The 27763-nt window shown below is 34.2% G+C and overlaps 4 protein-coding genes across 4 annotated transcripts; all 4 read right to left on the reverse strand.

Moving 5' to 3' along the window:
* Window positions 1-7523: 7523 nt before the first annotated feature.
* Window positions 7524-7967, reverse strand: LOC109004348 (uncharacterized mitochondrial protein AtMg00310-like). Its single transcript, XM_018982904.2, has one exon. It carries the CDS (start codon window positions 7965-7967, stop codon window positions 7524-7526), a length of 444 nt encoding a protein of 147 aa, XP_018838449.1.
* Window positions 7968-11864: 3897 nt separating this feature from the next.
* Window positions 11865-13458, reverse strand: LOC108979112 (spermidine hydroxycinnamoyl transferase-like). The gene has a single exon (XM_018949706.2). It carries the CDS (start codon window positions 13432-13434, stop codon window positions 12061-12063), a length of 1374 nt encoding a protein of 457 aa, XP_018805251.1. The 5' UTR covers window positions 13435-13458; the 3' UTR covers window positions 11865-12060.
* Window positions 13459-17040: 3582 nt separating this feature from the next.
* LOC108979111 lies at window positions 17041-17568 on the reverse strand. Its single transcript, XM_018949705.2, has one exon. It carries the CDS (start codon window positions 17566-17568, stop codon window positions 17041-17043), a length of 528 nt encoding a protein of 175 aa, XP_018805250.2.
* Window positions 17569-19796: 2228 nt separating this feature from the next.
* On the reverse strand, window positions 19797-21191 carry LOC118348144. Its single transcript, XM_035689131.1, has 3 exons — window positions 21063-21191; window positions 20314-20637; window positions 19797-20099 (listed from the first exon to the last, which is right to left on the reverse strand). Exons 1-3 carry the CDS (start codon window positions 21189-21191, stop codon window positions 19797-19799), a joined length of 756 nt encoding a protein of 251 aa, XP_035545024.1.
* Window positions 21192-27763: the final 6572 nt, after the last annotated feature.

A 27763-nucleotide genomic window follows, 5' to 3' on the forward strand; every position in this document is an offset into this window, starting at 1 on the left:
AATATCTTACTCTTTTAACATCAAAGATAGAAGGAAAATCAATAAAAAATTTAGCAATTTGTCAAGCTAGAGTTAAGAGTTTACTTCAACTTAAAGCTCAGACCTTGAGTGTGTGTGTGATAAAGCCAATTTAACTCCAAACCACCTGCAAACTCAGATAAAAGTAGAACAACTAATATCAGAAGAATTCTCTCAAAACTTAACCCCATAAGTCCAATTTTCAAAAATCATCTCCACTAATGTAGTCAAACACCAAAATCAGAGATCAAAAAGTGTTTAATCAAGGTTGTAATGACAAACCACAGGATGAGGGCTACGAAAGAAATGAATATGGAAAATAAAAACAAACTAGAAAAATACTTAGTGGAAAGAATAATGAAAGAGATATCCACATGATTCAAACCATAACTCTTTCGACTATATACTCATATCATACTTGTGATATTATTGTTGCTGTAATCAATGAAATAGTACCAACCAAGTACACCTTTAACAAAATCTGAAGTGATCCACACTCCACTTATTGAATTTTCTCTTCTTTTCTTTTTCTACCACAATGGATAAATCACCTTTGAATAAAAGACAAACCTAGCAATAATACCTTTTTTTTTTTCGACCTCCCCCTTTTTCGTTCAACCACCTCAATTTTTGTAGCCTTTTCAAATCTTCAACCACCTCAACCCTTTTTTTTTTTTTAACACTTGGATCGTATAGAGCATAATTTCCTTTGAACTAACTTTCTCTTTAAATGTAAATTTCCACCAAAGTATTTTTTCAAATTGTAAAAGGTAAATTATGATTTTTCAGGCTTAGAGCGGGAATGATTTATATAGTTAAAAGAATAAATAAAGGCTTATGTAAAATAACGCTAAAGGGGGTTGACTATAGAAATACACCATGCAATGATGGCATGATAAACAGGATGGCTGTGAAAGCTTTTTGGTTATACAAAAAATTGCCTAGATCATTTCTCTCATATTTGGTATCAGCTAGGATTTCGCCTCAAGGATCCATCAACGGATTCTAGAGCAAAGTAAGATTAAATCTTGATATAAAAGAAATTTTTGAAAATTTTTCTCAATTCTAATCTCAGTCACAAATTTCAGAGTCAGAGAGAATTCAATCATACTCAAATACATGCTTGGTAAGAGAATCCAACAACTCAAGACTTATAAAATACAAAAAATTTAAAAAGTAAATAGCAAACAAGAAGACCAAATGACTATAGGAGTTTACACCCCCCCAAACTTAAACTAAACAATGTCTTCATTGTAATGCAAAAGTGAAAAAGATTGAAGAAATGAAAGGAACTTCCCTGGTTTCATGGTAAATCAGTCGTAGTTTATAATTTTCAACCCTTTATTCATGCTAAATAAACCTGGATCAAAATCCAAATTATTAAAAAACAAAAAATAATAAAAATAAAAGAATAAAAAAAGTTCTATGGGTTGCCTCCCATAAGTGCTTGTTTTAAAGTCTATAGCCAGACTTTTCAATCTTCATCAACGGGGATCTCCAAGAGGAATAAGTGCACAGTTGCTCTCCACTTCATTGCTAAGTGATGTATCCTGCTGCAAGGCTCGTTTTAGGTAATCAGCTGGTACATCTTCTTGAAAGACTTATTCTACACATTGCTTAATAACATCTATCCTAAAACAAGTGCTTGGCTCTTCTGGAATTCTCATAGCTTGGTAGATGTTGAACATAACCTCTTCTTTGTTCACTTTTAATGTTAATTCACCATTTTGAACATCAATTAAAGCCCTTCACGTAGCCAAGAATGGTCGGCCAAGAATTAGTGAGACTTCTTCATCTTCCTCCATATCTAACACCACAAAATCAGCAAGAAAAATAAATTTATCCACCTTTACCAATACATCTTCTATGATTCCACGTGGATACTTGATGGATCAATCTGCTAGTTGCAAAGAAATAGTTGTTTGTTTTATCTCTCCAAGTCCCAATTTCCTACAAAACATTTGAACAATTGTGATATTTGAATTACAATTCTTGTAATATTAGTATTTTGTTTTTAATTAAATTATGTGTTGTATGATTAATAGCATTTGAACGTCAATTATCTTTATTAAATCCATTCAAACCAAAACACACTCATTAGAACACAAAATAAAGAGTTTGAATGATGACTATAATATACAGTCCATACGTCTGTTCGAACAATAAAATAATTGTTCGAACAACAATAATTTCCTAAACCTCATTCGAACGAACGAGTTTCAAAAATAAATATTCACTTCGAACGTAAATTATGTATGTTCAAACGAAAGTCATTTTTATAAATTTATTGGTTTGAACGTATAAAATTCATTCGAATACTACAACCATTCGAATGGAATCAAATATGGTCATCTATTCGAATGAATATATTTTAAATTCGAACGGTCCTTGTCGGTTCAAACATATATTTATCCATTCGAATGTATTTTTGAGACGAAAAATTATCATCTTAAAAAAAATGCCCGTTCGAACCTGGTTCTACCCAATTTTATTTTTTGAGACTAAATTCTTTTTTCATCTCCAAAAATCTTTTGAGACGGTATTTTAGAGACAAAATAGAGATGAAAATTTTTCGTCTCCAAAACTATTTTGGGACGAAATTGGGGTTTTCTGAGACAATTTTTTGTTTCAAAAAACCAAATCTCTTGTAGTGTAAGGAAAAGATTGGGCTAGCTTGTTTTCACATCTTATTTTATCTAATCATTACAGTTTTCTCAAATTTCAACATAAAATAAAATAAAAAATTTAATTTTTTCAAATTTTAAAATAATAATAATATTTAAAAAATATATTCTAACAATATTTTATTTTATTTTCAATTTTTATTTCGACTTATTTCATCTTATCTCATATCATCTTAAAAAAAATAAACAAACCTAAAGCTGACTAGAGCTGTACATGTCAAAAAAAAAAGAAAAAGGATTGCATTAGATGAAAATTAAATAAAATATTGTTAGAATATTTTTTTAATATTATTATTATTTTAAGATTTGAAAAAATTGATTTTTTTTTTTTTTATATTTTGTGTGGAAATTTAAAATATTTATAATGATGAGATGAGATGGATTGAGAGTCTCAATCCAAACGACTCCTTATTCTAAGGAAATTATGTTGGCGTCTACTGGTGGATGTCTTTGGCATGTGCTCGTCGATGTTGTCTTCATGTGGAGATTGTAAGGCGATAATTGACGAACACAGCTGGCTAGCATTTTTTATTTAATCAAGCATGCTTAGTATTATAAAATAAAGCTTGAAATACAGAATAAAAGATTCAAAAAAAAAATATTCTCTCTCTTGTAGGGAGTTTTTCTCTCCTTTAGAGTAAGGTCCTTAGGCTGGTGAGGCTGGTTTGGAGAGGAGATTATGGAGGAGCTATCCAGGCAATGAGAAAGAATGTCTCTTACTGAAAAGGAAAGGGAGGGGGTAGTCTTAACAGCTCCTGTGGGTGCAAGAGGAATGCAGAAGGAACATTTTTGCTTGTTAGCTTTGATCGTAGCTAATAAAATGATTAACAATGAAGCTTTCAAGAGTACAATTTCAAAAGTTTGGAGGTGTGAGAGCTGGATCCAATTTTTAAAAGTTGGATTCAATAAGTTCCTTGTTGAGTTCAATAAAGAGCATGACTTGTTGAGGGTGATCAATGGCAGACCATGGTCCTTTGATAGATGGCTTCTGTGTCTCCATTCTTTTGATGAATCTATGTCAATCACTAAGGTGGCATTCACCAGGGAGGAGTTTTGGATTCAAGCTTATGGGCTGCCTTTGGTTGCATGACTCAAGAATTTGGATTTCAAATTGGTAGTATTGTTGGAAAGGTGATCAAAGTCCAGACTGATGAGAGAGGTATTGGCTGGGGGAAATAACTAAGGATAAGAGTTGAGGTTGACATAACTAAGGCTCTCCTATGAGGTATGTTCTTGACTATTGAGGGTAAAAAGTCCTGGGTGCATTTTAAGTATGAGAGACTACCTTCATTTTGTTTCAAATGTGGAGTCATTAAATACCATCAGAACTCATGCCCCTAGCCTCAAAAGGGAATAGGCAGCAGCAGTATGGGGCTTGGCTGAGAGCCCCTGCAGTGAGAGATAATGAATTTCAGTATAAAAAATATGGAGATGGGGATGACCAAGCTGCTAAACCTGAGTCTCAACAATGGACGAGAGGAGGCAAGGACAGGGATGAAGACAAAAGAAGTAACTCAAAAAATCAGGAATGGAAACAGTCTGCTACTAAGGTTTTTGACATGGAAAAGGCAACTGTCTTGGCTCAGAGGCAGGAACCCAATGAGGTCACAGAGTCAAAGGTTGAGCTTAATTTGGAAATGGCTGAAAAGGAACCAAAATGTGATAAAGTATTTACCACTTCTGAAAGGACCTCGACTGCTATGCAAGGAGTGGTGGAGAATGGCCTGTTACAGAAAGATATCCCTGCTGTCCAGAAAGTGCAAGACCATGATCCTAATCTCAGGTCAGTAAAGGAGCAAAATCCAAATGACCTATTGGCTCAAGCCCATTCTCTGGATCAGTTCTTAACTGACCAGGTTATTGCATTAGAACAGGCCAAAACAAGGGCCAACTGGAAAAGAAGGGCCAAGATCAAGAGTTTTAATACTCTCTCTTTGGGCCAAGGGGAGAATAGGAGTACTGCAGGCTTGTCAAACAAAAGTAAAAGGGCTACAAGTCCTTTACCCATCAATGGTGACCGGCCTTTAGTTAAAAAAGTAAAACGGTTCTCTGGTCCAAAGCAGATAAGGTGGTGGCTGTGTCACAGCCCCACCAAGCCCAATGAGCTGCCTAAGCTGGAACTGTTGGGGGCTTGGGAACCCCAAGACAGTTCATGATCTGCATCAAATGGTGCAAACAAAGCTCCCATCCTTTGTTTTCTTAATGGAAACAAAGTGTAAAAGAGACAAAATTGAAGCTGTCAAACACAGGCTGAGGTTCGAAAACAGTTTTTCAATTGATTGTAAAGGATTGAGTGGAGGAATTGCTTTCCTTTGGAGGGATGATAATGAGGCAGTAGTAGCCTCTTATACTCAAAACCACATTTCACTACTGGTCAAGGGGTTCAAGGAGTGTGTGGAATGGCACCTAATTGGGTTCTATGGCAGTCCTGTAACTACAAAGAGGAAGGACAGTTGGCAGTTACTTAAAGCAATCAAACTAGTATCTTCAGTGGGATGGATGTGTGTAGGGGACTTCAACGAGATCCTTAGCTTTGGAGAAAAATGGGGTGGAGCCCTGAGGCCCTACAACCAAATTGAGGCCTTTAATGCAACTGTTGAGGCATGTGGACTAGCTGATATGGGTTATATTGGAAATAAATACACATGGCCTAATGGTAGGTATGGAGGGGCTTTCACTAAAGAAAGACTTGATAGAGCTTTATGCAATGCTTTATGGGCTGATTCTTTGCCTAACTCGAGAGTGTTGACCCTACCAGCCTTGAGTTCAGACCACTGCCCTCTTCTAGTTTCTTTTGATATCAAGGACTTTCACATGTTCAGGAATTCTAAAACTTTTAGGTTTGAAGCAAGCTGGTCCTTAAGAGAGGAGTGCTACAAACAAGTAGAAGAAGCTTGGAAACAACCTAGTATGTCAAATAACAAATTGAGCTATGTAACTGAGGGACTCCTTAATTGCAAACACAAGTTACTGCAATGGAGAAAGGTTTTTACTGGTACTTCTAAGCAATCACTGCAGACTCAGTTATCTCAGTTATCTAAGCTCCAACAAAGCAACAAAGGACACCTTAATGACTCTTTCAAGCAAGTACAAAAGTCAGTTAACTGTTTACTAGAAGAAGACAACCTCAGATGGAATCAAAGAGCAAAACAAAGGTGGCTAAATGAGGGTGATAGGAATACAAAATTTTTTCACCAATATGCTACACAAGGAAGGAAGACAAACTGCATTAAAAGATTGCTAGATGGAAATGGACAGGAGGTGTCTACTCCAGAGAGCATTAGTGTTATGTTCCAAGATTATTTTAAAGACTTATTCACTTCATCAGAGCCTGGGAACATTACTGAATGTTTAGAGTCATTGGCCTCTTGAGTCACAGCTGCTCAAAATGATTTGCTATCCAGACCATTCACTAAGCAGGAGGTAGAAGATGCCCTTTTTCAAATGAATGCCCTGAGCTCCCTAGGACCAGATGGCTTCCCTGCTGCTTTTTATCAAAAACACTAGCCCATCATTGGCCCACAGGTGAGTGATGCAGCCTTATTTATTTTAAATTCAAAAGGCAACCTTGTTTCCATCAACAACACCTTCTTAACCTTAGTTCCTAAGAAAAAGAATCCCCCTCATGTGACTGAGTTTAGACCCATCTCTCTTTGTAATGTTTTGTATAAGATTATTTCCAAAGCAGTAGCCAACAGGCTAAAGAGAATTTTGCCACACATTATTTCTTGTACTCAGTCTACCTTTGTTTCAAATCGACTTATCACTAACAATATAATAGTGGCATTCGAGGCTTTCAATACTATGTCTTGTAAAATGATAGGAAAGGAGGGCTATATAGCACTAAAACTTGACATGAGCAAGGCCTACGATAGAATTGAATGGAGCTTCCTCAGAGCATTAATGTACAAGTTGGGATTCTGCAAACAGTGGGTTGAGTTGGTTATGAAGTGTATTGAGTCAGTCTCTTACTCAATTTTAGTGAATGGCTCCCCTCAAGAAGCTTTTCATCCATCTAGAGGGATAAGACAAGGTAATCCTCTCTCACCTTATCTTTTCATTTTATGTGCTGAAGCTCTTAGTAACCTGGTTAGTCAGGCTGAAGAGAAGAATATGATCTATGGTGTTCCAGTTGCTAAAGGCCAGATGAGGATTTCTCACCTATTTTTTGCTGATGATAGCCTTCTTTTCTGTAAGGCTAATGCTATGGAGTGGTGTAGATTGGTTGACTTGTTAAGGCTGTATGAAATAGCCTCTGGCCAAAGGTTAAACCTTGAGAAAACTTCCATCATTTTCAGTAAGAGCACGACTAAGGTAACTCAGCAATATATCCTTTCCATTGCTAGGATGAGGATTGCTAACTTTGAGGCTCCAAATTTGTTTCCAGGCTTCTCTGAAGGAACCACTGCTCGAGGCTTGATCCTTTGTTGCCAGATCCCTTGACATTGCCATGTGGTATGAACTTCTAACTGAGAAGCTGCCATCTTTGGAGCCTTGCCAAAGGATTTTGTCCCTGCTGTTTAGGAAACTAGTGGGGGTTTATAGAATAATTTCAGCTTCTCTTGGATCAAAAACCTGCTGCACTAGAGTAGAATTCCATTGCTTGGAGAGGGGGTCTATAAGTTCTGAGACTCTGGAATTTTGGTCTAGAATTTTGACACTGCTGAGGACCTTGCTAGGAGTTGGATAAGCCAACTATTTATCCTTCCAAATAAAGGTGTCACTTCCATTGCCTATTCTCCAGTATGCTCCTGCTTCCACAAGGTATCTAGTTGCAAGGAAACTTCTCCAGATAAAAGAGGGTTTAGGTCCCATTTTTGCCTACTGAAATGTTGAGTTTTTGAAGTACTTTGCTTTCAAGACTTGTGCTGCAAGGGACTCAAGATGTTGGATTAGCCTCCAGCATTGCTTTGAGAGCATTGCTAAGTTGAAGAACTCAAGATCCCTGAATCCTATACCCCCTTCAGATTTAGACCTCCCCATCCATTTCCAAGAGACCCAATGAATTTTATGTTCTTCGTCTTGTTGCTCCCACAAAAACTTTTGAATAACACTGTTGATATCTTTAAGGAGGGAGAGTGGCAGTTTAAATACACTCATAGTGTAAATAGGGAGGGCTTGGAGAATAGCTTTGATAAAAACTTCCTTCCCTGCTTGAGAGCCTGCCTTGAGGCCCTTCCCACCCAATCCAACCTTTTCAAAAAAAGAGTGGTAGAGAGCCCTCTCTGCCCAATCTGTAGCAGGGATGCAGAAAGTGTCAGTCATGCTATTTGGAACTGTGAGACTGCAAGAGATGTGTGGAGCCAGTGCTCTAAATGCCTACAGAAATGCTCAACCACCAATCTCCCCATGTTACAACTTTTTGAAGCATTAACCAAGTCTATGGACAGCCAGGTTTTGTAGGTATTTGCTGTGGTGGCCAGGAAAATATGGTGGAGAAGAAACCAGTTTATCTTTAATGAAAAACTCACACATCCTAACGAGTTGGTTAAGGAAGCTAGAGGATTACTCAACATGCTAGCCGAGGAGGTTGATCACAGAGTTTTTAGTCCCAACAAAGGTTGCATATCAGCTGAAGTATGGCAGGCTCCTCCCTCAAACTGGGTTAAGATAAACTGGGACAGTGTTGTTGACAATGTCCAGGGCCTAGTTGGAGTTGGAGTGGTAGCAAGGGACAATGCAGGCCAAGTCTTTGCCATTATGAGATCCAGAAAACCTCTATTTCCTGACCCTCTTCTTGCTGAAGCTCTTGGTGCACTAGAAGCAGTTCAATTTGGTTTGGACATAGGTCTATCTCAAGTGATTATCGAAGGGGACTCTTTGCAAGTTGTAACTGCACTCAAAAGTGATAAGGAAAGCTGGAATTCTGCTAGTATGTTTGTTAATGAGGCTAAATAGTTGACTAAGTATTTTGCTAAGTGGGATATTTCTCATGTAAGGAGAAATGGTAATTCAATAGCTCACTTGTTAGCAAAAGATGCTCTCTCCATTTCTGATTTTATTATAACAATGGAGGAAACTCCCTCATGTATTTCTCCTTTGATTTAAATGAAATAGTTTTGAGTTCTAAAAAAAAAGCCTGAAATACAATATAGATTCAAGGTGTATCCTTTCTATTATCGATAAAAAAAAAAAATGTACCTAGAAGTATATAAGGCCATGCAACCAAAAACTAGATTGAACATCGATTTTAAGATTGATGAATTTTAACTATTTTCCACTCCTTGTGATGTCGAAGGATTTGCAGGATATCTTCAATGATAGGAGTGATTTGCCAATTTGGAGAGGAATTTGTGCTTTTAATGGCTGTTATGACTGTTTGATCATCGCCCTCTAGCATTACTAGATTTTGTTGGAGTTGAGATGACATTTTGGAAGAGAAGAGGGCTACTGAAGCTTTGGCTTTCATGGAATTTTTTATGCTTTGAACTCCAAGATTTTCCCATTGTGGTCCCTACATATCGTTGAGATTGCTGAGAAAGAATCTCTTACTGATGCGTCAAAGGAGAAACTTCTTTGATTTTGAGGTGTGATGGTTTCCAAACTTCCATTTGTAGGTTGACCCTTTTTCTTTTGTTACCGTTTCATCCATCACAAAAGCTACGATTTTAGTGCATGAAATATGTCCTCACATAAGAACGTCTTATAAGAATCCATGTAGTCTATTTGCAAGCTGAGTGCAATGATGAGAGATCCATAGATGACATGATGAATAGTTTTCTATCATCATTTAACATTTCAAAACCAATGCATATTGACTTTCCCCACCCATAATCTCCACTATAAAATGTTAAATTGATTCAGCTTTCAGATAAACATTGGAACTCCCTAAGAAATTTGGAGTTTATTATATGTATCAAGATTCAAGAGGTTATTATTAACACCCTAGCGAAAAAGCACCACTCAATATCATGCAACATATATAACTTTTTTTTTTCATTGAAAACATAACATACTAGCTATAACATGTCTTTGTGGGAGACGAGAAGGAGTCTCATCGAGATGACAAGAAACAATGCTGTGAAGAGGGTCCATAGAATTAGCGATCTACTTAAATGAAAGTGAATTCTAAGAAGATAAGTAAAAACGAAATTTCAATCATATTGTTGCTTGTTGTCTTGTAGAAAACTTTTTATTTCAATAACAAAAATTTGTTAAAATAATTATATAGAGTTTTGCTACACAACTTCCACCACACTCCACACTTCACATCTTTATAAATTTTTTAATATTTTTTTTTGAGTTTTATTTTTTAAAATTATTTTAAATTTTCTATTTATTATTCATATAATAAATATTTAATAAAAGAAAAAAATAATAAAAAATATAAAATATAAAATATGAAGAAGTTGTAAAGATTTATTTAATTATATAATCGTTTAAATTTTAATAACTAAAAATATGTTAATTAATAATTAATTTGATTCTTACATTATTATTATAAAACGATTGGAGATTAAACGTGAATAAAAAGATCATTAGAGATTAAAAGTGAATAAAAAATAGATTTGATGAATAAACAGTAGCCTTTTAAATTTTAAAAAATATATATTTATTGTAATTCAAAATTTCACACTAATCTTTTTAACTAATCCAACGTAACTCTCTTGGTTTTCTTGGTTTGACTTCGCACAGAATCTTATGTGCTGTTGCCTTGGACTTTGTTTTTGATGTTAAATTAAGCTCACACATTTATGGCTGTGTTATCATGCACGGGTTTGATGCAAGGTCGTTCGGGAATTACAGCAATCGAGAAACGGCGTTAAGGTATTAACGGAGGATGGTTGCGTCTACGAGAAGCCAATTACGTGGTTTTGTCCGCCAGCATTGGTGTTCTCCAATTATTTTTCGTTAGTCCCAAGAATGATTGACTATACCCTGTATTTTAAAAAGAAAAAGAACGAGTAATGACCTCTAGAGCGTGCATATATTATTTTGAGAAATGATTTGCCCATACAAATTTTTGTAAAAAAAATAAATTTCACATTAAAAAAAATATAAAAAAATTTATTATTTATTAATAGAACCTATTATTTTATAAAAAGTTTATATGAATATTATCTATTTGAAAATTAAATCTAGCATTACTCAATTGATCAAATTTAAAAATATTGGACTCAATAAGAAATTTAGTATTTCATTATATCAACCAATGTGGAAGCTGTCTCTCCAAAGACACATTCTCCTTACTAGCTATAAAATCAGGAATAGACCCTATATGTTAATCTGTCATATAGGCTTCCCTTAAATTCCCTGCACCAAAGTTTAATGGCTTGGCCAAAAGGTCATCATGGACACATTTAAATGTCACAGTCTGAAGAACTATGATCCCCAACTATCTTCAAGGGAGAGGTGGCTTCAAGTGGCCGTGAAACTCAAACACTATGTAAATTCTTGTTGGTTGAGAGTTATCGTCACTCACACCTAATTGCCTATAAATCTCCATAAATGGCTGGCAATTGCTTTGTATTGCGAATATAGACACGTCGACACCATTTCCACGTCCTGATAAGGAATCTCGTTCGCTTTTTTAGTTGCTCGGCTTGTTTTCAAGTGATTTTCAATCGCTTAAATTTAAGCATATTATTTATTGATCGTGTATATATATAATATATATATACATACATATTTGAATTTAAAATATGTAAAGTGTGTAGTGTAGAATGTCGTTCATTTTTTTAGTTGCTCGACTCCTTATTTTTTAAAAGATGAATGCTATTCATTATCTCACATCACACACTTTACATATTTTAAAATAATTTTTATTATTTATTATTTTTAATTTTATTTTATTCTTGTTAAACTAATTGAGTTGTTCTACTTATTATCCATACACCACGTATTTGTTATAAAAAAAAATATGTATGATGTGTAGTGTGTGAGAATAATAAATAAAAATATTATTTTAAACAAAAAATCTTTGATTTTTTTTTTGGCATATAATATACTTTGTGGCCGTGATGTTTACGAAATTATTGGGTCATGGTAGGTGGAGGCAGACTGCCGGGTGTACTTCAAATTTGCAAGGCTTTTTTTTATAATTATTTTCTAAATATTTTGTTCTTATTATGATTATTCAACATTAATGGCAAATTTTGCAATAGTTTCCAAACAAATCAACTACTACGGCCAAGTCCTAAAAGTACAATGAGACTCCAACAATGATAATACCCCAAATGTAATTTATATCCATCACTTTCTCAACTGATCACAAGCTCATGGAAATAAATTAAACAAGGAACCTAAGATCAACATAATATATAGCAAGCAACGTACAGCTTCCCTTGGTGACAATGGATAGACGATGCTATTATTTAACTGAGTGCTTGTAATTAAGTTTCTGGACTTTTACAGCCCATTACCATGGCATGTCCTCATAGAAGAGCTTCTTAAAAGAATCCATGTATTCTGTTTGCAAACGAAGTGCTATGAGGAGAGATCCATCAGCAGTTGGACTTGACATGATGAACGACTTGCCATCATCATTTAATAATCCTGGACCGACGTATATTGGCTTTCCCCATCCATAATCCATACCATAAAATGGCAAATTAATCCAACATCCCACAGAAACGTTGGGATTTCCTAAGAAATTAGGTGTTTTTGTGTATCCACGAATATGGAAGTTACTCCTCACAACACTCACATCCTCCTGGCTAGCTATAAAATCAAGAGCAGACTTTATATACTCATCTGTCATACGCTCGATGGCTTCCCTTATTTTTCCAGCAGCATAACTATGTGGCTTGGACAATAGGTCGCCATGGACACATTTCGATGTTACGGTCTGAAGAATTGTGTTTCCAAAGTATCCTAGGGGCAGAGACGGCTTCAAGCGGCTACGATAATCAAGCCCTAATGAAAGTCTTGTAGGTTGAGAGTTATCACTTGCTCGTGCCTTGCATATACACCTCCATAAGTGGCTAGCGACTGCTTCATATCGAGAATAAGGTCGTGTCACCACCATTTCCATGTCTTGATGTGGGATCTCGTTGGCTTTTTTCCTTAGTCCCTCGACTTGCTCTTTGGTGACTTTCAACATGGTGGCACAAGTTTCTTTCATCTGCTCCTCTTTGGCATCAGTGTGTCCTAATAGGAGTGGTGGTTTTGTGAACTCTATATGCTCAAAGCGCGGAGGCAGAAGTGGTTCGGATGATCGTAATATGGTGCGATCATGAAATGGCATCTCATTCTCCTCCAAATCATCTCCTCGAGCCAACTTGGCCCATGCGTTGAAGAATTTAGCAGCAGACCATCCATCAGCCATTGTGTGGGACATGGCTGTTCCAACACAGAGACCACCGCAGCTAAACTTTGTGACTTGCACCAGCAACAAGGGCCAATCCTCAATCGGACTACCATAATCAACCTTAGGGACCAAATCTTCGACTGCCTTTGTTGGTGCAAAGTCTCCAAGTTCATCAAGTTTTGCTTCTGAATAAGCCTCCACTAGCTGCGCTCCCTTGGCATTACAATGGAGTTCCATTCGGCCACCATGAATCCAGCGTAATCGACCAGCTAGTGGGTAATAGGGAACCAATGCACGACTCAGGGAATCTTTCAGAGTCTCTAGTAGTGTTGTTTTTTCATTGTTGTCGCTGGTGGTTTTGTAGATACAGATTAGAGGTGCATGAGTCCACTGCACTCTTTGGTCGGCCTCAGATAACTGTAATACGCCTCCCGGTGTAGGCTTGCTCGGAAAGATGGTGGAAGTAGACTTGATGGTCACCATTATTTTATGAAAATATTCGGTATATGTTTTTCTGCGATTTTCTTACTACATGTAGGATATAAATTGGTGATATGATATATATAGGCTAATCAATGCTTTGGATACGGAACATTCATCAGAGAGATGGGGAGAGAGAGATAGGGAGAGAAATGATAGTTCAGGGTGTGTCTACGCCCACCGCTACCAGCTCCCGCTGAGGGAGCACCGTTAGTTTTAATTAGATTTTTTTTTCTTTTTCTTACATATATTTTTTAAAATTTTTAAATATGTTTTAAAAAAATAAAAAAATCATAATATTAACAAAAATATTTCATTAATCATTAAATAAAAAAATTAAAAAATTAAATAAAAAATTCGAACGGCAACACTGAATATTTATGGAAAGTTTGAGTAGTAAAAGTAACATTTTTCTATTGAAATTTTTTCGAAATATTGTCTCAATATTAGAAAGAGTTGTTATTTTTTATTTTTTATTTTATTATTTTAATAAGTATAATTGATTTTTTTATTATTTTTTTAAATATCCAAACCTAAAAGTTAAAACTAATCCTCTTTACATGTACTTTGGGTTATATGATAATTTTTTTAGACAAGTAATATTACATAAAACATGCATGCTTTTGTACAATAATTTGAACATAGTGTGATTGGGGTTTTATTTGGCTCTTGAGTTTTGAGATTTTCTCACAAAGCTAATTGGTTTTCGGGCTTGTTTGGTTACACAAACCAAACTATCTCATCTCATATCTTCACATATAATTATTATAATTTTCTCAAACTTTCATACAAAATATAGTAAGCAATTCATCTTTTTAAATCTCAAAATAAAAATTATATTCTAACAATATTTCATTCAATTTTAAACTTTTATCTCATGATCTCATTTGTGTAACCAAACAGACCTAAGGTCTTGTTTGGATAATGAGTTAATCTCAACTCATCTTAATTCATATAATATAATTATTCTAACTTTCTTAAATTTTTAAATAAAATGTAATAAACAATTTAATTTTTTTAAATTTTAAAATAAAAATAATATTTAAAATGAATATTTTTATTCAAATTATAAATTTTATCTAATCTTAACTCGCTATCAAAATCATCCTTAAATAATACAAGGTCGTGAGTTTTAGGGCCTCTTTAGATTCTTTAGAATTATTTGTAAAATAAGATAAAATGAAATTAGATAAAAAAAAATTATAAATAATAACAAGTATAAAAAATATAATATTTTATTTTTTAATTTTTAAAAATATACATTTAAATAAACAGAAAATAAATAGTATAAAAAAAAATAAAAAATGCCATGAACAGTATGTAAATAGTTTCAAATTCGAAGAAAGTCAAATCAATTTCATTTCATCTTACTATTTAAATATATTTTTTTACAAAATATCTAATGTTATTTTAATTCAAAAAATCTCATGTCATGTCATCTAAACTGTCTATTTAAATCTATCTTAAATATTTATAAATAATAAAATAATAATTTGAATTAATACATTTTAACAAAATTTTATTTAATTTTTAATTTTTATTTTAATTTATTTCATTTTATTTCATTTAAAAATAATAAACAAAACCTAAAGTTAACAACAGTTGTACTTGTCAAAAAAGCAAGGATTGCATTAGATTGTAAGGCTGTAATTGAGGATCACGTATAGCTAGCAGCCTAGAATTTAGAAGCTAGTTGGATAATGAGATGATTTTAAATAAAAATTAAATAAAATATTTTTAAAATATTAATTTTTAATATTATTATTATTTTAAATTTTAAAAAAATTAAATTATTTATTATATTTTATATAAAAATTTAAAAAAATTATAATAATAAAAAAAAATGAAATGAATTAATAAGACTGGGACCAATTTATAACGCATGCACGTGATTTTCCGATCCCCACGCAAAATCTGATCTACTAAAATGTAAAATTGATTCGGCTTCAAAGGAAAACATTAATTGGAACTTCGTGTTTATTCGCTGTCGATGGTCAATGATCTCTCTGAAAGGATGACATGTGATGCACGTGCTACGTACGTACTACTTCGTGGCTGTCATGCACGCTGCCCTTTCTTTTTCTCATAAAAATTATTTAAGTAATTAATATTAAGGGGGCATGGTCGGTGGACTCAGTCTAGTTTTTCTGACAGGCATGATCATGTCTTCTAATATAATGTTGTCAAGGGTGGAGTGGCGCCAGGCCATCTAATATAATGTTGTCAAGGGTGGAGTGGCGCCAGGCCAGCTTCTGCATAAGGGCATTTAGATTGTGTTTGAATGTTAAAGTGAGTTGAATTAAGTTGAGTTGAATTGAGTTGAGTTGAGATAATAAAATATTGTTAAAATGTTATTTTTTAATATTATTATTATTTTAAAATTTGAAAAAATTAAATTATTTATTATATTTTATATTGAAATTTAAAAAAATTATAATAATGAATTGAGATGAGTTGAAATTAATTTAGAATCCAAAGGAAGCCTAAAATGTTGGTTTTCCGTAGCTACATGTATCTATGATCATAGCCAACTGTTCTTTACAGCCCTAGAGCAATTTTGGATTAGTGAAAGTTAAAAAACAGTTTTAATGAATATAAAATAAATTTAATTTTTAATTATTTTATTTATATAAATTTTTACATTGAAATAATTATTTTTTTATTATATAATAATAAAATAATATAAAATAAATTTTATTTTGATTATTCACATTAACTCTCCACATTAAATTATACATTTTTTCATTATATGATAATGAATAACTAATAATTTTAAAAATATTTAATTTATTTAATTATTAATTTATTTAATTTTATCATATTTTACTATTATACTTATTATATGTTAATTAATAATCATGTTCTTATTAAATTAATATATCACTAAGTCAAATTAATATATTAATTGTGATAAAATATGTGATAGAAAGAAAGAGACAGAAATAATTAATAAAATATATATTTGATGTATATACAGTAACCTTCAAATTTGAAAAAACTTTTAAAAGTCACTATAGCTAAATTTCAAATATTTAGAATTTGACTAATTCAATGTGAGTATATTTTACTATTTAATAACTAAAAAAAGTGCTCATAATATAATCATGTGGCCTGCATTTGGTATATTCAGGTTTGGTTTTTCCTTTTTATTATTCAATAATGGCAAGAGTTTCAAAAGTATATTGGCCCCAAGTCCTAAAAAAAATATAAGGAGATTTCAACGATGATATCCCAAAAGTGGTTCCATACATGTTACGGATTTACTTAAATGGAAGTGAAGTTAAGGCCGCTTCGTTCAGATGTTAAGATTATCTCAAATTATTGTAAAATAATTTAAAAATAACAATAAAATAATAATTAATAGTTATTAAATAGTAATAAAATGTTTGTAAATAATAATAAAATAGTCTAAGAATATCTGATAATCATTGTGTTCTCAAACAAAATCTTTTTGAACGAAAAAGAACTATTATATTCATCTCAAAGGCATAGGAGGAAACACATTACAATTTGGTCTAACTACCATTTCAGATTTTCCTCATTAAGCTCTAAGGCTTTTTTTGCAAGACAGTATGCATTTTCATTGCCACTTCTTTTTACAAAATTAATCTACCAATTCTCAAAACGAGATAATAGAGTTCTAGTATCTAAAAGCACCAGTCCCACACTATCCCATCTCTCTTTGTGAAGATTAAGGTCTTGGACTATCTGAAGAGAGTCACCTTCAAAAATCACTGATTCCAGATTCAATTCCGACGCAAAAATGACAGCTTGGAAGACTCCTATTGCCTCAGCCAGTAAGGGAACCACACAACTAGTCTTAGCCACAATTTTAGAAGCTAAAATACTACCTTCATGATCTCTAGCTACCAATCCAATTCTCAATCTATCGTGAGCTTCCCACAATGCAGCATCCCAATTTATCTTAATAATTCCAACCGGGGGAGGATTCCATGTCACAACATGGTTTGGATGAATTCTAGTAGTTGAATTAGGAGCCAACTGGACAGCCTTGAAATCTGCCAGTTGTTGAGAAGCATTCTGGGGTAGTAAGGTAGGATGCAAGAAGGAACCTTCAAACACTAGTTTATTTCTTCTCTGCCAAATTCCCCTCACAGTCATTGCAAATAACTCCATAGTTTGTAACTCACAATGGGCACTTAAATATTCAAAGATCTCCATAAACCTCCATGCCCTCACATAACTCTTTTGTACACAATGGGCCCTTGACTCCACACATCCAAGGTTGAAGCACAATTCCACAACACATGAGCATCTATCTCTTCTTCTCTGCAACATATTGGACAAAAAGGAGAATCCACAATCTTCTTCTTGAATAGGTTTAGTTTGGTTGGCAAGGATTCTAAACAGGCTCTCCACACAAACATTTTAATTGCATTGGGAATCTTATATTTCCAACAGCAAGTCTAGTCTTTAAAATTTTGAGCCCCTCGAGATGACTGACCCCTATGATCTTCAATTAGTTCATTATGTAGGTGGTATGCACTTTTCACTGTAAAACCCCCATTCTTTGTGCCTAACCACATAAGCTTGTCTTTAGCACCTGTTAAGCTCACGGGGAGCCTCTAAATGATAGCAGCATTTACAGGACCTAGCATACTTAAAATCTTCTCTCTATCCCATTGCTTAGTGTCCTCTTGAATAAGTTCAGCAACCTTTGCCTCTTCATCAATATCCTGCCCTTGACATTGGACCATGAAGGTGGAAGGTCTAGGTAACCACCTATCCTTCCAGATTCTAGTCTCCTGACCACTCCCAATTCTCCACATGGATCCTTTCACAATGAGATTTCTAGCAGCCAAAAAGCTTCTCCATATGAATGATAGTCTTGCTCCCAAGTTGGCCTGGAAAAAGTTTGAACTTCTGAAATATTGGCCTTAAGAACTTGGGAAGCCAAAGATTTAGGAAATTGAATTACCCGCCAGTCTTGCTTAGCCAACAAGGCTAAATTAAAACTCTCAAATTCTCTAAAGCCCATTCCTCCTGCTTCCTTTGCCTTTCCCATATGACTCCAAGAAACCCAATGCACTTTACTCTCCTTTTCCTATTGGCCCCACCAAAAATGGTGCATTACTCTATTAATTTCCTTCAACAGAGATTTTGGCAATTTAAAAACTCCCATGTAGTAGGTTGGGAGAGCTTGAGTCACTACTTTGAGGAGAATCTCCTTCCCTGCTTGAGAGAGAAACTTAGTTTTCCAATTACTCACCTTGCTCCTCACCTTGTCTAGTAAGCTTTTAAAAGCACTGTGTTTTAATCTCCCCACCAGTGCAGGTAAACCAAGATACCTTTCATAGCATGAAGTAGCTCTTGTACCAGCAATCCTCAATATGAACTCTCTAGCTTCTTGTCGAGTTTTGGCACTAAAGTAGATTGCAGTTTTATCTTTGTTTAACTCCTGCTCAGAGGCCCCCTCATAAAGACTGAGCAAAGTGCTGATAGTGGCCAATTCCTCTACATTTGCTCTATAAAAAAGTAACCTGTCATCTGCAAAAAATAAGTGATTAATGATGATTTGTCCCCTGCCTATAGGAAAACCATGGATGCTTTTAACACTTTCAGCATGATTGAGAAGGTTGCTAAGCACTTCTGCAACAAGAAGGAAAAGATATGGGGATAGTGGGTCCCCTTGTCTAATTCCTCTAGATGGTTTGAAGAAACCTTGGGGAGAACCATTAAGGAAAATTGAGTACGACACAGAAGACACACATCCCATCACCTTGCTCCCTCCTATTCCTTATAGACATGGAATGCATAGCTTCAAAAGCTACTATCACATTATCAAGGATCAGTCTCCCAGAAACAAATGCACTTTGTGTTGGTGAAATAATTTGAGGAAGGATCTTCTTGAGTCTGTTGGCTAAAACTTTTGAAACCACCTTATATAATACATTGCACAATGAGATGGGTTGAAAATCCAGAACAAATTTGGGACATTTCACTTTGGGAATAAGCACAATATACGTGTTATTAATATAGCTAATATCCCCCTCTGAGTTGAGAACTTCTAACACAGCTTGGGTGACCTTATCACCAACTATTTCCCAATGCACTTGGTAGAAATCTATAGGGAATCCATTGGGTCCTAGAGAGCCCAAAGGGTTCATCTGGAATAAGGCTTCTTTCACCTCCCCTGCAGTGTACTTTATTCCCAGCTTTTTGTTCATGTCCATATCAACTTTTCTGTCCAATCTTATAGGCACTCCTCAATACCGACTGGATTACATGAAGTGAAAAGGGATTGATAGTACTGAACAAAGCATTCAGAAATTTCATCCATGTCCCTAGTCATACTACCATCCTCTCTTGCCAAGCTCGTGATCTCATTAGTTTTCCTTCTCTAGTTAGCACATCTGTGAAAGTACTTTTGAGTTTCTATCTCCCTCTTCGAGGCAAGCTTGCTTTGCCCTTTGCTTCCATTTAACATTATCCTCTTCAAGAAACTTGTCAATTTCCAACTTTACTTCCTTAATAATCTCAACACTAGAACCTGTATTGGACTCTTGCAAATTAGCCAGGTGTTGCAACTTAATTTGAGTTTCTTTTCTGTATTGTCTAAGGGTGGTTCTACTCCACTTCATTAGAGCTTCTTTACAATGTCCAAGATATTTTTGAGACTTCAATATATGAGACCCTCTTTGCAGCACCTAAGAGGACCAGCAACTGGCAACAATCTTAGAACATTCCTCATGTAGTTTCCAAGATGCGTCATATCTGAAAATCCTCTCCCTAGCACCCCTTCCACTACCATACCTTCTCCTCCTATTATTAGCTTCATCATAATAGGGTTGTGGTCTGATGAGTAGGCAGCAAGAGCCTGTATGCAGCAATCTGAAAATCTCCTAGTCAACTCCATATTACCAAGGCACGGTCTAATCTCTCTTTGGTGAAGTGAGGCCCCTCTCTTTTATTACACCAAGTATACTTGTTGCCTTCAAACCCCAAATCACTCAGGCCAAAGTAGTCCACATTGCTTCTAAACTCTTCCATCTGTTTATATGGTCTCCTAGCTCCCCCTTGTTTCGCATGGTGATGCATGAGCTCATTAAAATCACCATAACAAAGCCAAGCCATCTCAACACTTGGTTTCAATAACCTCAACAGCTTCCAACTATCCCTTCTATGGGTTGTATCTGGAAAACCATAAAAACCAGTCAACAATACTTTATCATCACTAAACTCTTGCTGCCAAATCATAGAAATATGGTTCTGAGAATAAGATTGAAGAATGAGCTTATCCTCACTATGCTACATAAAAGCTAAACCCCCACTCAAACCCTTACTTTCAACCACAATGCTACAATCAAACCCCACTCTAGTCCTCATGTAACAACCCGATCCTAAGATTAGGCCATAAAATAAGTTTTAAGTATTTTTCTTATAACTAAAAATATTTTATTATTATTATTTTCAGATTTTAAGTTTAATTTGAATTTAAAAATTATTTCTTCCTATCTCACCCGTAAATCTCATCTCTTGATCTTATAATCCTAACCTCATACTCATCCTTATCTCCTAAATTGATAAATTCAAATCTTATTAGGAGACCAACTCATATGAGAAATCCTACCATATATCCTTCACTTTTTTCCTCTATAAAAAAAACTCACGAAACCTCTTTCTAAACACGACACATCCCACGTCTCAGCCCTGTAAAACTCCTCAACAGAGGCCTTCCTCAGTACTTCACCTCGCACAGAAATTGCTGTCGATTTCTTTCCATCACCCAGGTCCACCATCACGCGATCACGCATTTGCATCTCTTTCAGTGAGTTCTAAAACTCCCGCACAACTCTATTACTTTTCTTCTTTTTATTTTCTAGTTGATAAAGTCTCGTAGGTTCTTTTATTCCTATTTCCGTAAAGTCTAATTGGTAAAGTACTTCCGTAAAGCACCCTTTTGACTTGTAACTCTCCTATATTATTTAATTAATATTTATTTTGAGATTATTACATATACACCCCTTAGTGTTTAAGAAATGACTAAATTGTTTTTGGACTTACTATTTTTTTTACGTAGGCTCTTATTTACTGGCTTTAGGTCTTTTTGCTCCAAAGATTATCAGTTTAGAATAATTCAGTGATAGGAAGATTTTAGGTTCAGAAAATATAGGATATTTTTTTATAGTTTAGATTTTCAATAAAATCTCATGTTTAATTAGAAATATATGCAAATTACGTGTTTATTTTTATAGGCGACCGATTACGTGCCGAAAATAGTGGTTTAGCGTTGCAAGGTAAGTAGCATGATCATATCCTTACGCGTATGTACAGTGAGCTGTTTGTCTTTTTATAAAAGATATTATGCATGTATGCCCTTTATTGGAAGCCCCTTTTTACGTACCCAAAACATGATAAAATTATGAAAAAGTCATGATTATTTGTGGAAGATTATTCATGAAATTATTTATGAAATGCATGATTTTATGTGAAAGATTATTCATAAAATTATTTATAAAATGCATGATTTCAAGTGAAAGATTATTCATAAAATTATTTAGGAAATGCATGATTTTAGGAGAGAGTTATTTCGTAAAATATTTATGAAAAATCATGATTTTATGCGATGAAACATGTATCACGACGTTTATGAAAGAATGCGATTTTGTTTGAAATCTATGATACGATATGACAAGTATGTATGTGATTTCTTTTGAAATCTATGAAATGACAAGTATGCAAGTATGATTTGATAAAATATGTAACGGCCTATGTTATGATATGAAAACGGTACCTATGTTATGGGCATATTGCATTGCCAGGTCGTGCATGCTGGTAGTGCACCCAGTATTGTCTTCCTTATGTATGGATTCCACAACCCGCGGCCACGGGCGGAATCGGAATCTTTTTAGATTCGCTAACCCTAACTCACGGGGGTCAACAGTGGGTAACGGCCTATGATAAGTGAAAGATAAGTTAATGTTCATGCTCATGTTATTTATGCATGTATTTATGAATATGCATGCTTTTCAAGACACCTTATGTTTATTATGTTTACTGTATGATGTGTTGCTTATTGAGTATTCGACTCATTTTAGTTTTTTTTCATGTTTTTTTTAAACCCCCCCAGGTGATGACATTTATGAAGATGAGACTACAGGACAGGACTTGACTCCGAGAGGCAAGGCTGAGGCCTAGACAGATTATGCTGTAATTACTTTTATGTTTTAAAGTTTAAATAAATTATTTTGATAAGCACTCGAGACTTCCGTATTTTTTTTTTTAATAAGTGCTTCCACAGATTTATTTTGGATTTTCAGTATTTATTGAAGTTTGTTATTTTATGGAATTCTTTCGTATCTAGCGCGTCATTAAAAAGGAAAAGCTTTTATATTTAAGTTTAGTAGTAGCACACTGGCTCCTTGAAAATTCTAAAATGTCTTTTCGGGAACGGGGTGTTACACCTCACCTCTTCCACCTTCTTCTTTCCACACTTTGTTTCCATTAAGAAAACAAACTTGGGCCACTTATGTTTCACTAACCAGTGAAGTTCTCTGACTGTACGGGGTTCTCAAGCCCCCTACAGTTCCAACTAAGCCCTATCATGGCTGATGGTGGGGCTGCAGGGCAGCCTCCTCCAATTCAATATCGCTGCTGTTTTTAGGAAAGACATCCTCCCGCCTTGTTTTTTTACTAGACAAAGCCAACTCCACTTCAATACCCCTACCACTTTTGCCACTCTTTCTAGTAGTGATCACCTCTTCCCTAATCTCCTGAGAAAATACCTTTCTTGCCCTCCTCTTCCACGTGGCCCCCTTCTCTTGACATTACTCCCCGAATAATTTAGGTCAACAACATCAGACTTCTTGCCTTTCTCTAACTTACCCTTACCAAAAATGAACATATCATTTTTAGACAAGTGTTCAGTAGAGACCTTGACTGCTTCTACTTCCATAAAGGAAGAATCCCCTTGGGAAACTACCAACTTTAAATTCTCATGGTTACCTGCACTAATTGGGGTCTCTGACTTCAAATCCTGAACTTTCAAACTTGATCCCCTCCCCTTAATGAAACTCTCACCTTTAGGGCAGGTTCCCGAGTCTTCTGTACTGATAACATTTACCTCACAAGGCGAGATAGCAGCCTTCCCTTATAGAGGTTCCTTGAATGAAGCTTGAGAATCCTCCCCATTGCATCCCTTTCCATCTCTGACTTCCCCTCCAATTACACCACTCATCTCCTCCTTGTGCTGTCTCTACTGTTGTCTGGAACTATTTGAGCCACCATATTTGCAAAAATCAAAGATGGTAGAGTTCATAGGTTGGGCCCAAATCCATTGACCAAACTGCTCACAAGACATATCATCTTCTGGAGATTCGCCCCTCTGTTTACTACACCTGCGCCCCTTATGTGATAAAATACCACACGTGAAACATATGTTTTGGAGCCTTTCATACTTGCATGATATCCAATGTTTCTGTTTATCCAACATCAACCACTTTCCCGTTAACAAAGGTTTGTTCAGATTCACAACCACTCGCACCCTCATGCATTTACCCCATGCTCTTCTATCAGAGTCTACATCAAATCTAATCACTACACCGATTGCTGCACCAAGGTGAGTTCCAACTTCCTCTATCATGGCAGCCAAAGGAATACCGTGCAACTGCACCCACAAAGGTTCAAAATTAAACCTAATTGCACTCAAAGGCAATTTCTCATCAACTTCTTATAGGGACAGAATATTTCGGTCAAAGAACCAAGGTCTACCCGCGAGGCCTTTCTCCTTATCAGACACATGTTGGAAATCAATCAAGAATGTATGGTTACCAAGGTCCTTGAATTGCACCCAACCCTCCAATCTCCACACTTGGGACATTGTTACATGAAAAGCTTCATTACTTATACCCTTATCAGCCAGAATCCCCCCTAAAATACAGTACTTCCATCGTGAAACCCTATATGTCTCCTCTTGGTTAGACACTTGGAAGACAGTGCTTTCATCCAGAGACAAATGCAATCTCTCCCACCTCTTGGATAGTTACTCTTCCTCCATACCCATTCACGCGAAAAAAACTATGACTCCCACACACTGAGAGACTATTCTCCCTTGCAGACGCAGGGGTACTAAAACCTTACGCTCCCTCCAAAGAGAAAGAGAAGGACATCAATTCAAAGGGTTAAGGTTGACCGTTCTCAAACAGAATCTAAATAGATAAGTAAAAAGAAAAATGCTATCATTTTATTGTTTGTAGAAAACTTTCGTATTTCAATAACGTAAAAAAAAAAAAAAAACTCATTAATTATACAAATTATATAATAGTTTACAAATATTAAAGGTTTTTTGCTTTAAAAATAAAGTAATTGAAAATACTAATTATACTACATGTTTTATTACAATAATCCTACAAATTGAGTTGACATGACATCAAAATAGGTGCCATTATAGATAAGTGGGACGAACAAATCAATAGATTTCATGCATGTAAATTAAGATTACTACTAATTAACTTACTGGATTTTGCAAACGTAACATATTATAACATTTCTTTTTGGGAGATGGGAGGGAGTCTCATAGTCAAAGGAGATAATGCTGTGAAGACAGGTCCATACACATTAGGGATTTCCTTAAACGGAAGTGAAGTCTAGACTTCGTTGGGATGTTAAGATTATCTCAGATTATTTGTGAATATCTGATAATAAATTAATAATTGATAAATAGTAGTAAAATAATAGTTAATAGTTAATGAATAGTAATAAACTATTTGTAAATAATAATAAATTAGTCTAAGAATGTCTACGAATATATGTCCATATGAATTCTCAATTATTTTATGCATCATAATTGATCCTAGATGACTAAGACGATTATACTAAAGCATAAAGATTTTTGGATCATAGCACTTCTGGAGCATTACAACACGTGATTAAATTGTTTTCAATGTTGTATAATATAATCTAGAAGAGAAAGGTAGTAGTAGCTTTTCCAATATAAACATCTGGGTAAATTTATTTTTGTAATGTAAAGATATTCATAACTATCTTCATTGGTGGTTTCAACATAATAATCATTACGACGAATATCTTTAAAACTGAATAAATTTCTTCTAGGATTCGAAGCATACAAAGTATCGTCAATATAAAATTTTGTTACTTTTGGTAACACGATATTGGCTCTTCCAGAGCCTTCAAGTAAGTTCGTTGACCCAGATATTGTATTGATGTTGGCCCTATATAATGTTAAATATTGAAAATCCTTAAAAATTGTCTTGTTCAACTGTTTGTCAGACATGTATCTTCACCAATCATCTTAAAATTGGTCAATACATCAATAAAATTCATTTCTCTTTATAAACAAAAATATGTATAAAACTTTATTAATGCAAAATAAAGTTTAACATGATGTTTTAAAAGATAACGATACAAACATAATATTATTGTAATAAAGAAATAAAATTAATTGTTATGGTCATATGCATCACTAATCAAAATATCATTGTTTCGGTTTGGATCTATAAATGAACCGGAAAATATCAAGATGATTAAGGACCATCATATTTTGATTGTCAAAATAAGTTGGATTATCTTCTGGATCATTGTGATCGACAAAATTCATTTAGACCATTTTTCCTTTTTTCTTCATAGATGCTTGATATAGATCCACCAAATGTCTGCACGTACGACAGGTACATGACCAATGTCCTTTCATACCATACTTGTGACATTTATCTTCATATTTCTTTAGAGACTTATTCTACAAACCTTTGTTTTCACCTTACTTTATCTCAGTGTGATTCCACTTCTGGTGGTATGGAGCATTTTTCTTTGGGAAACTTTGAGTATACTCCCTTTAATTCCGATAGTTTTTTTCTACCATGTCTACGTCTACTACTACAGTTTTCTTTATTATGATTAATGAGATTCCATTCACTTTAGAGAATGGAGTAGAACCGGTTAGATGAGACTGATAATTTTTCACTAATAACTCGTTATTTTGTTTAGCCACTAATAAACAAGATATTCTTTCAGAATACTTAGTGAACTCTCGCACTTGATATTACTGTTGCATGAGCACATTTGAGGCATAAATTCATTATATGTTTCATTTCAAACATATCATCATTAGTAGCTTTTTTCTCTATACAATTTTAATTGTGTGACTTCAGGTGCATATAATCATAATGAGATTTTGGGATGAACAATGTCTTCTAGCGAACGTATTACTCCCTTAAACTATTCCATAAAATTAATGTATCTTAATTGTGAGATACTCAATTCTCAATAAAATTATTACTTTATAGCGATCTTTCAGGGATGCTTCATTTCCTTCCTTAATAGTATTTTCAAGATTCATTCATTAATTAATAAGTCAGCATCAATGATCCATGATAAATAATTATTGTCAGAAATATTGAAGACAAAAAATTTGAGTTTGGTAAGATTTGACATGATCTATAATAAACATATTAAGTATGAAAGGAAGTATTTAGAATGAAACTCATATATAGAAAATATGAATATGCATCGCATTAATATGATAACATTATCTATACAATATCACATAAATTAAATCAAAATTTTATAAAATTATTTATATTGCAATAAGCATATATCAATATTCATAGAAGATAAATTTATAGTAGTTTGAGAAGTGTTACGTAAATATCTTGCCAAAGATAAATAAACACAATGGTTGGCTAGAGTCTCCTATGTTGTAAAACTAAAAAGAAGTAATAAGAAAATTGAAAAACTAGAATATATGAAACTAGTTCTTCAGAAACTCAATATTATTAATTCTCTTAACTTTCTTTTTTGTGTGTCTACTATAAATGCTCTTCAAGACTCCTTGTTATAGGTATGAGAGAATACATGATATTAAATAGATACATAAATTTTGAGATTAATAATACATAAATCAAGAAAATACATAAATATATAAGAACTTTAATGGTCACCTACCAAATATATGAAATGTGTTTTACTGTATTTATATATTTACAACAATTTTATAATATTAACTAAATATTTAATACTTTTAGCTTGTGGATGTGGTAGGTGCTTTGTGGATGTGCTGCTGCCGTTTATGTCCCTATTGAAATTTAATAAGTTGCTGGTTTTTCCATAATTATTGTCGGCAGTAGGAGGTTGACAGGTCTTGGTGTGCCCTATTATTATTGCATATCATAATTATATTGTAACACCCCACTTCCCAAAAAGTCATTTTAGAATTTTCAAGGAGTCAGTATTTTACTACTAAACTTAAATATAAAAGCTTTTCCTTTTTAACAATGCACCAGATGCGAAAGATTTCCATAAAATAACACCATCATGTTGACAGAGAAAGATATTTAAAGTGCAATACTACAAGGCA

The sequence above is a fragment of the Juglans regia genome, chromosome 4 (assembly GCF_001411555.2).
Source record: "Juglans regia cultivar Chandler chromosome 4, Walnut 2.0, whole genome shotgun sequence".
NCBI lineage: Eukaryota > Viridiplantae > Streptophyta > Magnoliopsida > Fagales > Juglandaceae > Juglans > Juglans regia.

Coding starts and splice junctions, on each gene's coding strand:
- LOC109004348 (XM_018982904.2), bottom strand. CDS start 7,967: ATGACTGACACTTTCTGCATCCCTGCTACAGATTGGGCAGAGAGGGCT.
- LOC108979112 (XM_018949706.2), bottom strand. CDS start 13,434: ATGGTGACCATCAAGTCTACTTCCACCATCTTTCCGAGCAAGCCTACA.
- LOC108979111 (XM_018949705.2), bottom strand. CDS start 17,568: ATGGAGTTATTTGCAATGACTGTGAGGGGAATTTGGCAGAGAAGAAAT.
- LOC118348144 (XM_035689131.1), bottom strand. CDS start 21,191: ATGGTGGACCTGGGTGATGGAAAGAAATCGACAGCAATTTCTGTGCGA. Junction 20,638..21,062: donor CGTGTTTAGAAAGAGGTTTC/GTGAGTTTTTTT, acceptor ATGATTTGGCAG/CAAGAGTTTAGTGATGATAA. Junction 20,100..20,313: donor AGAGATTAGACCGTGCCTTG/GTAATATGGAGT, acceptor TGGTCCTCTTAG/GTGCTGCAAAGAGGGTCTCA.